Source organism: Copadichromis virginalis, linkage group LG20 (genome assembly GCF_057382275.1).
Source record: "Copadichromis virginalis isolate Kocher_CV1m ecotype Utaka linkage group LG20, C_Virginalis_male_GT1.1, whole genome shotgun sequence".
NCBI lineage: Eukaryota > Metazoa > Chordata > Actinopteri > Cichliformes > Cichlidae > Copadichromis > Copadichromis virginalis.
In genome coordinates, this window is record NC_140637.1 from 18944117 (window position 1) to 18958189 (window position 14073).

At 37.2% G+C, this 14073-nt stretch overlaps 1 protein-coding gene across 3 annotated transcripts in view; it reads right to left on the reverse strand.

Moving 5' to 3' along the window:
- Nucleotides 1-14073, reverse strand: part of LOC146684646 (metabotropic glutamate receptor 4-like) — a 205144-nt gene that overhangs the window by 63808 nt on the left and 127263 nt on the right. For all 3 annotated transcript variants that reach the window (XM_085444965.1, XM_085444964.1, XM_085444966.1), the window contains one exon: nucleotides 4233-4449. In XM_085444965.1, the coding sequence (XP_085301091.1) occupies nucleotides 4233-4449 (217 nt within the window). The remainder of the gene's footprint in view (nucleotides 1-4232; nucleotides 4450-14073) is intronic.

Below are 14073 nucleotides of genomic sequence, written 5' to 3' on the forward strand. Positions count from 1 at the left end.
AGCAGCTGTGTATATTCTATAATCTTCACTTTGATTTCAGACTTCTGGGCCATCTGGAAAGGATTGGTCTTCTTGTATATTAGCGTCATTAGGCATGTAGTAAACAATCGCATGCATTTACCTGTATTGCCCTGCATTGGCAGAGTGTTATTCTTTGATTTGTTGCGACAGAAGCAGAACTCTAAAGAGGCTGTTAAAACTGAATATAGGAGACTCCTACTTGATGAAGAAAGTCTAGATATTTCATGTGAAACTGAACAGTCAGTTTGAAGTTCGTTGTGAAATTGAATTTTGTTCGATTCAGTTGTAAATTTTGCCTAGTAATACTAAAACGATGCTGTCATTTGAAGCTGTTTTTAAGGCACCTTTTAGAATTTGGCCTTTATTTTGTTAGTGGCATAGTGACAGGAAATGAGGGAGGTAGACCAGCAGGATAACACACAGCAAATGACCCCAGGGAGATATTTGATCAGTGGTTACATCAATAAAGGGATATGCACACATGTGGTATATACCCTAACCGCTCTGCTATTGGAACCACAAGAAGCATTTCAACCCATCTCAACTCAGTTCTCATCTTACTGTACAAAGAAGGCCAAGGTTAGGTGAAATGCATGCCCATTCTTGAGGATCTCTTAGTTGTGCTCACCCGCTTGTAGTTCATGCTTGCTTTCACAGAAACAGTAAAGGTTATTTCCTTTCTGATAAGTCCAGCCAGTCTGATCAAATGCTGTGTGAAATCAGTTTAATTCAGTTTCCTCTTGAAAGTTCAGTGAGCTTGGATCAATGATACCAGATTATTTCACAGTAGGACCTTGTGTTATCAAACATCTAACACAACACTTTAGCACCTGTGCCGCTGCTTCCAGCTCTACCAAATCATCCAACACACACGCGCGCACACACACACACACAAGTAATCCCAGGACTTACACTCCTTTGAATACCAAACAGCAATGCATTCGTTCACTTCTATTTTGCTTGGAAGCAAACAAAGATACAGTAAAGCTCTGCAGATATATAAATGGCCGGACTACTTTTTGTCGCATTATGGTGGCACTTTTTACAGTTGTCCTCCAGCTAGTCTTAAACAGAATCATAAAACAGCAGGGTACTGCTAGAAAAATTATAAATATCCATTTATGAGGCTGAAACTTGCTCGGGACTCAGTAGAGATATAACTGTCTGAACCACACTACAGAAACATCTGGAGCGTGTTGACAAGAGGACCTTAACATCATACAGCTTGAGGGTCAACACAACTGCCTGATTCTCATCAACATCATAATTAGCAATATTCTCAATGAAAAAGTAGTACTGGGCATAAGTTTCAATTCTACTCAGATTTTATGTATGAAACCTGATGGTTTTGTTGTTTTAACAGAATAAACAACTAATTCTAGTAATTGAAGTTTTATGAATCCAGTGATTGTGTAAGCCTAATAAAAAAATATTTTCATTTTTATTCAATAGGACTACACTTTATTTTTAACCTCCTTCAGCATGGAAAATGTTAGAGAAAAAAGCTGATTTTCTCCACACAAAACAGCACAGCAAAGGGCCACGGTGACATTAGGCAGGGGAGACTGTTGCTCAGTATGGCCTTTGGCTGTTTAATGAGACAGAACATTTGGCCAGTTGTGATCTGGCTGTTTTATTATGAGCAGACAACTGCAGAACCCATTTAGCAACCAAATACCTGTGGATTTGATTTTGACAGAGCTGTCTGCTTCTCCTCTGTCTGTCTCGCTCACATAATCACTCAAAGACCTGAACTGGACCAAAGGATTGGATTCAACAATTCTTTAAAAGCCGACATGTAAAAGTTTTGCTCCAGTCCAATTTAAAGCATATAGATGGGCTGACTTGACAGGACTTTTCATACATATACATATATATATATATATATATATATATATATATATATATATATATATATATATACACGTGTGTGTGTGTGTGTGTGTGTGTGTGTGTGTGAGTATAATATATGCATATATATGTGTATATGTGACGTCAAAGTACACAAGACTAGGAATCAAAGAATTCACATTTATATAAGAATAAACGCTTCTTTTTTTTAAACACAAGTGGTACTGTAGATCTACATCAGTGCATATACATGGATATATAGAACAATGATAGTTGAACGCAACTTGAATATAACCAACTTGGAACAGGTTAGTTAATCTTTAGGCCTAAAAAAATGTTGATATAATAGCATTTTACCAGTTCAGGTAATGTCTGTTCACAAATTATCAGTTGTTATCAGTTATTACAGTTGTTTAAAACAATCATTGCTCTAGACTATTGTCTGTTCCACTGTGATAGCCTGTCTTCTATCATTGTAGTGTATTTGATAAATGAGCCAGTTGTCTCAGTGTTTGAACTGTTTTTACGACAAAGAGTGATTGAGAGCAATTCTACCGATGAAAGTTAAAAGATATAGATTGAAATCTGAAGCAGCAGAATGACAGTTCTGATAGGCTGTTAGCTGATAAACCTGTCTGTTCCCTCTGAGAAACAGAATGCTTGCCCATACCATGTGGTTCAGGTTCCAGCTGAAGTACCAATATTCCTAAAAGACTTGTTAATGTGCTTCGGGAATGATGCAAAACAAGATTACACTTGAGCACTGAAGATGTGGCAACAGTGGAAATGGATTCCTCAAGACAGTGCAAACTAGCCTCAAGACTGTTTATATTGTTTTTCATATGACAGCTGTTAATAAAAAGTGTTTCAGTTAAACCAAGATGGTGTAAAAAAAAAAACAAAAAAAAAAAAACCCAAAAAATAAGATTTCAGAAGGCTATCATTTTGATTATGTAGATTAATATAGATCATGGATTACTTAAGATTCTTTCAGTATATTATCAAGTATATGTTAGTATATTCAAAATTTCATTTCACATGACATAAATTACAGGTTTTATTCATTATGTTTCATATCATAAACTCAGAATCCCAAAGATTTATAAAATAGGTTTTTCTAATATAGGAAAAACCTATTTTAAGTTAACACATTGAAGCTAATCATTTACACCAGCTTGTGCTCAACATATTATCATGTGCAAGAACATTTCTCTGAGATTCGTTTTCCATTCATTTAGAGCATGATTCCACTCTTGGCATGACTTCAGAACTCATTGCCTCTTTTTATGTGTAGTCTGGGATTTTAAAAGATGTAATATGTTTTTTTAAGCTGATACAGTGTATGTGCAAGGTCAGTATTAAGTAGTATTAAACACATAATTTAAAGTATGTGGGGAAAAAACATTATTTTCCAAAAAAGAAGAGGAAAAGTTTAAATCTCCCTGTGGGGCTTTGATTCCCCCTTTGTGTGGACTGTTCAAAGAGGTAGCTGAGCCGGACACACAGGGGGCTCTGCTGTCGGTGCCTTTCCAGGAAGACTGATGATAGGCAGCAGCTTGAATCTGGCAGAAACTGAATGGACGCAGTGGCACAGAGAGTACTGGACATGTCTGTAGTGATTACATTCTGCTACAGAAGAAGTTCAGGGGTCAGGCTGACTGTGTACCGGCAGCTTGCTGCACCAAACTGACTGTATTCCCAGCACTGTGCAGTGCTATCTCCTTATGATGCCTCAGGCTAGCTCTGCAGGTTCACTGCCACTCTGTTGAGCCTTCTCAGAATTTGATAATCAAAATTAATTCCCTCAGTGCTCTGACTGCACACCTGTGTAGCTCATATTATTCCATGGAGATAACAGTTGCAAACGCAGATTTCACTGAAATGGTTCAAATTTACAGCATTAGCCATTAGCCATCTCTGCTTAAGATAATCAGCTAGTTAGTGGTAAAGCCAGAACAAGAAAATTGAAGCCAGACTCTTGATCCTGTCTGAGAACTATTTTCAGATCATTTTGACAGCAATTAATTCAGTTTAAGAAATCGAAATAACCAGTTCAAACCTCACCCTGTTTTATGAACATCTCTCAATAGCACGCAACACAAAGAATAATGCAACAGCAACAAAACCAGCTTCTGTGTGAAAATGATCATGTTTAAAGTCAATCTTTAAAGTCAGCAGTTTTTTAAAAAGTTTTAAATATCATACTGTTTACAATTTCAGACTTCAGAGGCTGAATTTCTTTCTCACTCAAACGGAAACACTTTTGGTGGTTGACAAAATGAGATTCAAAAATGAGAACCACTTTAACATAATTTTAAATACCTGGGGATGCTTGTGGAAATGTTTGAAGAAGGACTTACCGTCCTCTCGGGACTTCTGAATAAATGCATCAACCCCGCTTTCTCCATAGTTTCCCTCTGAAGCGACAGTAGAGACATAGTTCCAGTTCATAGCTTTGACAATGTCCACCATCGCCTGTGCCTGGTATGTGTCTGGAGGCACCACACGGGAAAAGAAGTCGTAGCGGGTGTTGTCACTCAGCTCTGGAGCTGTAGAAGCGTAGCTCACCTGAGGGATCTGCGAGAGAGGAAGAGAAGATCAAGAAATGTGATGGTTATGCATGATGAAATATATAAATAATATACTTTGTGCAAATTAATTATATATACAGCAAAAAGGTTCCACACAGTTTTGTGTACAAAAAAACAAACTGCTGAATAATATGACACCTAACAGCTGCTGATATCTCTCATGTACTCATTGTAGATTATTCTCCCTCGGCAGTTCGCACACTGTTGCTTTAAATAGTCCTGATGATCACAGGCTTAGCTACAATACTTTCTGAAAATTATTTTCCACACCAGTCAAGCAACACTAATCTCTTCATGACTTCACAGCAAGATTTATTTTGGTGTTGAAAAACATATAAGCACAAAAGCAAAGGTGTTGTCTCCAGAGCTGAAATAATACCCCATGTTCTTGTCAGTTTCCATAAAGATATTATTGTTTCTTAGTAATGATTACCATATTGTTTCCTAGTATAGTTTACAAGTAGAAAACGAGGTGTGGGTGTAGCTCAGTAGAGGGAAGATAATCAAAAGGAAGTCAAGTTCATTATTGTGATGGAAACAGCTTTGGTTTATCTTGAGATAGTTATTAAAAGAAATGATTATGTTCTTTAATAAATATCCTTTAAAACATCCAGGACACATAATAAGAGCTTATACTGGCAAGTGCAATTTTCAGAGTCTCTACATGCGTCTCTTCCGAAATGTATCTTTGTTCTTAGTTGCACTACACAAGTGTTTTTGCCGCCTCTAGCAGAAAACTCTTCGTCTCAACTTTTGCTTGCTCAAGTTATTTCAGATTTGTGGCTGTCATAGCTTGTGTGATCTTCTTATAGGATCTGTGCTGCACAGTTTGAAAGTTAACTGACCAGATTTTATGGCATTCAGTAATGTGGGTCCATTTCAAATATGGACACTCTTTTAATGTTGCTCCATTTTTCCCTCATTGTGATCGAATCGGCTTGTAGATGCAAAAAGCATCATTACATTTGCTGAAGGCCAAAACAGTGTTTAATTACATTTTCCTACATCCAGTGCCAAAGTAGAGCGCATGTCCTAAGGTCAGCTCTGCCTATTTAAGTAGTCGTAATACAGGAAGTATTTTACATAAAAACCCCACACAAAATGTCAAGATAATAAAATAATACACAACCAAAAGATCCTAATGTTGACAAATCAATGCGATATTGCATAATTTTATAATTATAATAAGTGAATACATTTCTATTGTAATAAAGATTAACTGCAAAAAACATTCATTTTCAGTGACAAGTTAGGAGGTAAAAATATCTGAATTTGACTGACACCTGAATAAAATGTCATTCTTTCCAAATACTGTTTGAATGCTATGCTGGGGTGCCATGGGACCTCAGCGTAGCTCTGGGGAGTCTAACAAATCATGACACTCTTGAGCATTCCTAATGACATGAAAGGATGCACAGATGGAGGGATAACCTGACACCAACCACTTAAAACCATGTAATATTTAAGAACATAAATTAGTTACTGCTTTAACTTAATGATAAGATAGCTTTTTAAAAAATTGTTTATGTTAAGAAGTAGGACTATAGGTGGATAGTTATGTTCTGATGCGCTTGTGTTCTGACAGTGCTACATGAAAGTAAACGTTACCAGCTGAAAGTCCTGTTTTACCAATATTTGCTCCACAAACTGGAGTAAGACTGCTGTGGGAGTCATACTGTCCCTTCCTCTCTCCCTTACTTCCCACAGCTGAGGCCTTTGATGTGGTCAGCTGCAGCGTTGCACTGATTCTGCTTCCACTGTGCGCCCTGCTTGTAGCTGCAGCCTGTGCTAGGAGTACAGCTGTTCAATCTGTGCCCATGACCTACAGCTCCTTGCAACTCATTTTACTCCACAATGACTTTACTTTTGTTCGTTTGTTTTTTGTTGGTAAAACTGGAACGAGAGGTGCCTTAAATCTGTACTTAAGACTGTATTCTGTGCAGACCTGGCTTTAGGAAGTGAATTGTGATGCAGCAAGCGAGCCACTCAATACAGCCTTGTTAAGTTGATTTTCTTCAAAGAGGAGAACATGCAGAAAAGGGAAGTCTGTGTTGGTTTATAATGGACTGTCTGTGTGTGTTGCATGTTATCACACTGTGTCTTGTCTTCAGAGCATTTCTATGTCACTTGTCTTGTGTCAAGTTAGTATTGCTTGTAGAAACTGCCCTGCCTCACAAGCTCTGATCACTGAATAAATGTTAGAGACTAACATGCGACTTACATGTGTTTCTGCCCTGTTGTAGTATTTGGCTATTGAGTCTGCACCCTGCAGACTGGCAGCACTTTGTTGCTGTAACATAAGCAGGTCAGTGTACTTTTAACCACTAAGTCTGTTCTCTTCTCTTTTTTTCCACCTTTGTTTCTCTCTCCCTCTTGGAAAAATTAATCGTGTGAATCATATTTTTTTTGTCTCTCACTCTTTTGACGTCATGAGACGACAGGCGAGATTCAGCAGGATGAAAGTTAAGTGTTGTACAAAGGTGTTTGGAAGGTGTTAATGATGCCTTGTTTTAGATTATTTTAGTGCTCTAACATATAGCGAAAATGAGCTTTTTAGCCATTCACACCCCAAATTTGCTCCCCGAGTCATGTGTCAGAGTGATAGATGTTATATCTTAATAATTTTCCTAGTACAGTATGTCCTTCCAGAATAAAATATGAGGTGATAACACATGTATCATACTGCCTCTGGCATCTGCCTTATAGTATCCTGTCTCTTTTAAGCTCGTTTTCCAGATGTTTCATTTAAAACTCAGATTGCATCTAATCAACCATCTCCTGCTGACATTTATGGCCGTACCTGCTATTTATGCTTATGCTGTTACTGTATTTTCCAACTGATGTTCAGTCTTCTTAGAAGAAGCTGACATAAAAAGCTAATTTTCTAAAGATAAAATGCCAATTTTGAAGCTAATTTGCTGAACTGAGGAAGTCTTATAGCAGAAAACAATAACATATATGGATCTTATGAATAGTATATGAAAATTGGATTTCAAAGAAGGTCTTTTAATTTTGCTGTTCCCATGTATTGCAGTGCTGTTGTGACATGTCCAGACTCATATCTGCCAAATAAGTGTGAGGTGCTGTGAAGCTACGCTGTTGTATTTTTCACCTGAGGGATTTTCACTCCTGTAACAATCACACAATTTCAGCGTTCTGTCAAGATTCAGGAGAGGCAGAGCTTATCGTGTTTGTCTTGCCAAGATTTCTTGCTCACTGGACTACAGCGATGGTCCTGAACAGTGTGCTCCCTCTAATAGAACAGAGTCGCTTCTTAGCATCCGCTGAAGAAATTAAATTCTTCGGCACAGGTGCCGCCTGATGTACCTCCAGTGAATCAAAGATACCGGGAGAAAAAATACAAACGTGATGTGTGGCGCTTTGATGGGGGTTTTGACATAAGAAAGGGGTTTGCTCTGAGCAGATGAATTCAGCATGGATTACTACACTCGTAAACACATTCAGTGATAAAGATCTTAGTAGGTTGTTTAAAAATGACTTGGTTCTAGTAATGCTGTGTACACTTACCATCTGTTCAGGCTGAGATGAAAGCGGCTGAACTTGCTGTCCTCTCAGATGAGCTTTTTATGATTCAGTCAGTATAGGGAATGCCAGTACATTATTCCCTCCTCTCCAAGTTTATAGAGCTCTTTTAATCAGCACCTACCCTACCCCACCACTATCCATTTAATTTCTAATGGGCTTAGGAAATATGTTTAATTGCTGTGATGTGAGTCTCAAGAAGATATTTGATGCAGATTTAATGTTCAAATCACTTGCTTTAAATAACTGTGCCTTTTTAAATATTCAATGAGCTCATTTGGCACTGCATCAATGCAGGAGTAATGATGCTCATTAGAACTGTACAGAAATATTATACATCTACAGTGTTTGCTGGGGAAGAAAAATCAAAAGCTTTAGTCGGGCTTTGGAAATGTTTCTGCAAATACTTCCTATGAAAATGTAAAAGGAGTATATTTTTTATCTATGAAAGCAGAAAAAAGGTTTCAGTTCACAGGAAGAGTCCATATTTAGGATTGGTGTTACTGTGTACGAGGTGTTGATGTATTATTAAAATGTATTTTCACTAAGCGAAGAAAACAAGAAGAGAAAAATAAGATAAAAACAATGGTTCCAGATACATTTGCAGGTTTAACTACTAAGTTCAACTAAAAACATCCGTCGTCTAATTAACTTGTCACCAGAATCCTATGAACAGTTTATGTTTACTTAAAAGGTGCAATAGATATTAATTAAATGAACACTTATATTCATGATATAATATGCAAGATTTAATGATGACTTATTTTTCCAAAACTAAATACATTTTTTCACTATAAAACATGACAAAAAAGGTGATAAACCTTATGTAAGCATGCTTGGTTCATTAGCTAATGGACACAAATCCCTTAGAGCTTGTGTCAGAAAGAGCAATAAGTATGTAAAATGCATGTATGTACATGTTTATGTATGCACTGTGTTGACCTCTTATGAACAAGGGAGTGGCTGAAACTAGCTTCGTAATCAAAACCAAGGCAATTCTTATAAACTAGCAAAACATGTACTGATTAAAATAAGAAAATAAAGGACACTAATTGAGAACAAATATATTTGATGTGTGGGAATTATGACTGGAATTTAGAGTATATATTGATGTAATTCATGTCTACCTAGAAAATTAGTCTAAAATATATTATTATGGCATAAAACTTTTTATGTAATTCTCAGACAAGTCTTCAGCTATCTAGCTAGATAGCTACAGCTGATATAATCTGATTTTCATTTTAGGCCTCGGTCACACAGGCCATGAGACCCTTTGGAAAAACTATGGCCAACCAATCAGTGTATTCCCTAACTAGAGAATGACTGGTTGCTCGGTGAAATTGGTCATAAATTTTTGTACCAAAAACCTCCTTCTGATTGCTTTGGTTGGAGGCAGATTGGTGTGATCACCTGTAATTTACATGGAAGGCGCATTGACACTTGAAAAAGGGAAATGCAAACCAGAGAGGGAGAACATTTCCCTCTCGAAGTAATGGTCGTGACTTACCGCTGAAACCAACGTATTTCAAAAGGCACAGCTTTTATTTTAAAGTTTCTAGTTTCCATATTCCAGCTATTCCCTAAATTGTGCTGTTGTCTCTAATTTGCAAAACACTTTTGACTCTACCTGCATATAAAGAGTTTTGTAAATGTAGTTACTGTGTTGTTTCACAGATGCTCTTGAGAGCCATAGCACCTTTAGGCATACAGCTGTAGTCTTCAATTAAAAAATAGCTGAACATAAAACTGGATGTCATCCAAGGTGAAGCATCCAGTCAGTAAATCCTGTCATAGTAGATTTCCATTCTTAGCCAATGGTATGTTAAGCAGTAGTGTCATGCTTAGTGACAGATATTGCTGTGCTAATGACATTTATATGCTTTCTAATATTCAGTTACTTTTCTTATCATTAAGACACCTTTCCTGCCAGGGGAAAAAAACGTTATCTATAAAGCTTGGCTTGACCCTGTGAATAACTACTGGACGAATCTGCTGAGTCATAAAGCCCGCTGAGATCTTTCCACCCATTGTTACTGAGATCAATATAGTGAGTATAAAGAGAACAATGCAAGCTCCACATAGATGCTTGTGCCCAGGATCAAAATCAGATCCGATACTACAGGTGCTTAATCACTTCTACTCTTTATAGTTTGCCAAGTATTTTTCTCAACAACATATAAGCGGACTTTGTATTGCCTTTTACTAACTCAATTTTACATAGAATCTTAACAATGAGGGTAATTATCTGAAGAAATTTTGTAACCCTTCACCCTCGGCAACAGTATTTCCCCCAGATTAACTGCTTTGGTTTCAGTAGGAGTGGAGAGAAACTAGAGAAAAATCCCCACTGTCTGTTTTGCTTTATTTTGATATGGATCAGTTTAGTCAGTCTGCAGTTTCGTATCAAAGTGGTCAGAGCAAACATGAATGTTGTTTTTGTGTGTGTTTGTATTTGTCTTGCATGGGTCTGATGTAAATGAGGTAAATGCTGATGTGAAACTATCTGTCTACCCATCCATCATTTACTTGGATAAAAGATATAAAAACACTATCTTTTAAAAATAAAATTTAAAAATTGGGTTTTTTGTGTGTTTCTGTCATAAAAAAATGAATACACAGAAAAAAATGTGTTATGCAATAATAATAAAAAAAGTCCTGCTTAAAAGAAACTTTAATTGGATTTAGAGCAGCTAGAATGTTAAAGAAAAAATGGCACTGGCAAGTCCAATCAGCAGCAAGGTAATTAAAGCCATTGTCAACTAACACCTGCAAGATTAGCTTGCTAGCATCTCAGTATTTGTAATTTTAATATACTCTAAAATCCTTATAGATTCAGACCACTGAAAATCTCAAGATAGACAGAAACTGTCAGACATTTCTATCCAGTAGGGCACTCATTGCTCTCAGGAGATGGAAGCAAAAACAGACATTAAGAGCTGTGTAAGAATACTTTGGCACTGCTCCTAGCTTCAGTTCACAGGAAGAGTCCATTGATAACTCACATTGCTTTATATAAAACGTTCTGATTTTTTGTCTTAAAGTTTGAATGAAGCCGTCTCACCTGCTGCTAACCTTACATTGATTTATACAACACCACCCGTGTTGTTATATACTAGGCTCAAATAGTATAATGTATATTGTTTCCGTATGATAAGGTGCTTTATGTGAATTACATGGGTGAATACTGATAATACTGAGATTGAAGTTATGAGTATTTCATATTCAACATATATATTTTATGACGAAACGTGCTGCCCATGTAAAACCTGTAAGCAATGAGCCAATCTTAGTTTAAATAATGTGGAAACACAAAATAATGTGTCTTGATGCATGCTCAGTCATCCAGGTAAGGAAATCCCAAAAAGTTGATTCTGTTCATCTCGACATAACGTTTTCAGTGGGAGAAGTAACAGCACATTTGCATAATGACTGAAACTAGCACCACTGACAAATAATGGGCTGTGAGCTCAGTTTCATGATTGTTAATAAATACATTGTAATGACGATTGATCAACAACCTGATCAATGACAATTGACAATTTTGTCGATGCTCAGTGAAAAAGATACTTACGAGCCGCTGAAACAAGATTGTCTGAGGCAGTTAGAACAAGACAATGCTATTGACTGGACCTCATACTACAGGTCATATCCAGGGGAAGCTACGCCAAGTCTGTATGGTTCACCAAAGATACATAAACAGCGTGTACCTTAAAGATCAATTGTTTGTATGATCAACTTGGTCATCTATAACATTTCAAAGTTTCTGGCTTTGATGGTAGGCAGCTCTGAACACCACATCCAGAACACTTTTTTTGAGAAGGTGAAAAATGTCATGATGCAGGCAGATGAAACAATGGTCTCATATGATGTTACATGTTACTTGCTGAATAAATGAGCTCCTTAGCCAGTCTTTGATGATGGCTCCAGAACCTTCAGAAGTAACTTGCTTCCCTTCCTTGGTTCAATGATCAGTTACTTTTTTCAGTTACTACCCATAATTTGTGGCTATAGGTGAGGATAGGAATATAGATTTGCCAGTAAATCGCTAACTTTACTTGCGTGCTCAGCCATGAGTTCACCACAACAGAACCGCACAGCACCTGCATCACTGTAGATGCTGCACTAATCCATCTGTCAATCTCCCATTCCACTCTCATGAACACTACTTAAACCCATCAACTTGAGGCAGCAACTCATCTGCGATCTGAAGTGGGCAACTGCCTTTTCTGACTGAAAACCATGCCCTTGGATTTGGAAGCATCAATTCTCATCCCAGCAACTCCACACTTGGCTGCAAAACTCTCGAGTGCAAGGTGGAGGTCATTACTCTTTGAAGCCACCTGGACCACATGAAAATCAAAGGTTTGATCATCAGACCATCAAACTGGACGCCCTCTATCATTTCTCCTAGAAATTATGACCACAAACTTATGAGCAGAATCTGTGACAGCTAATCAATATTTAATCATGCTGAATTTAAGGAAGTTGTTTTAAAGAAAATTACATTTAAATAAAACATCAGACAAGTACGGAAGTAATTCCTGCATATGTTAGTGTAGAATACTTCCACTGCCTTTATAACATCCTGGGCTATCACTAATTTTTCCATGCTGTCGCTGATAGCCAAGAAATGTAGGAACTGGTTCGTAGGTTAATTTTTGAGAATTAGAGTTGCCAGTATTTTATGTTAAGGAGCCAAACCTTACAGCATAAATCTTTCCAATTTTTGCCAGGTTAGTTGTTTCCTGCAGAACCCAAAGGTAATTAAAAATAACACTGGGCTGCTCCACAGTGCAAGGTTGCATAAAGTTGTTATGGGGAAACAGCTTTTGAAAATAGTAGAGTGGAGCAATATGGGGGGCTTCTATATACCTGAATACTTTATGGAGATCAACAAAATTTAGAATTTTTTAATTTTTAGTTTAATAGATTAATTGCAAGACACTTTCTAAGCTCGACTTTATTTTGCACCATAACTAGCAACAGTGTCACTAATTGGTTTGCATTTTAGAACCAAACATTTCTTTCTATTTTAGTGTTCCAGGACCTGATTTACAGGTTTTGCAGTGGTGAAAGCCCTGGATCTGACATGATATACAAACAAGTCTACACAACTCGTTTTGTCATTGTTCGTTTATTCAATTCGAAACTCACATGCACACATGCAAGCACCCACTCACTCGTGCATGTGCGTACACACACACACGTACAAACACACTTGGGTGTAAAACCCATAGATGCACAAACACACCAAACCCAGTGCAAAACAGTAGCCAGAGGCTATTTCTGCATTGTTACAGTTTGCATAAATCTTTGTATCTCTGAAAAAAAAAATAGAGCAGGCAGGCAATACTAGATAAGAGTGTATTTCCCATTCTTGCAGAGGTGGGCCGTTCCACTCCATTTGCAGCCTTTTGTCAAAATAGGTAGCTAATTTTTCATACTTTGCCTTAGCAAAAACAATACGAAAAATCTTGCAGCCAAATTAAATATTTGATGGGCCTCAGCACTTGTTGTTTACTCCCTGTTTCGAAAGGCACTCTGTGTTCCTACACATGGCTTTTGTTCTATTTGTTAAGCAGTGGCAATCATTAATTTGAGCAGTGGCAACTGTGATTAATTATCTCATTACAAATTGAATTATTACTTGCGTTAAACATGCAAATGAGCTCAACTAAAGGTTGAGCATGTTGTGAGATTTGAACTAAATGACATTTGTGATTAATGACTCATTGCATAAACAACAATGCACTTGTTTACCACAAAAATTGAAGGAAGTTGTATAAAGTGCAAATAATGCTCAGGTTTTGACTAATCTTCCCCTGGGTTATAATGAATTAGCATGATAACCCCAGCATTAACAACCACATAAAAAAGATGAATGTGTGATCAAAATACCTAACTGATGCTTCATCAAGTATTGCCTAGCTATGAAAAGCCAGAGTATTTTATGAGAGCTCTGGAAGATGTAGAACAGATGTTAAAAATTGTAATATTATGAAACGTCTGGGTGTCTTCACAGTTAGCACAATGGATATCCCTTTTGTATTCAGCAATCCTGAACTGG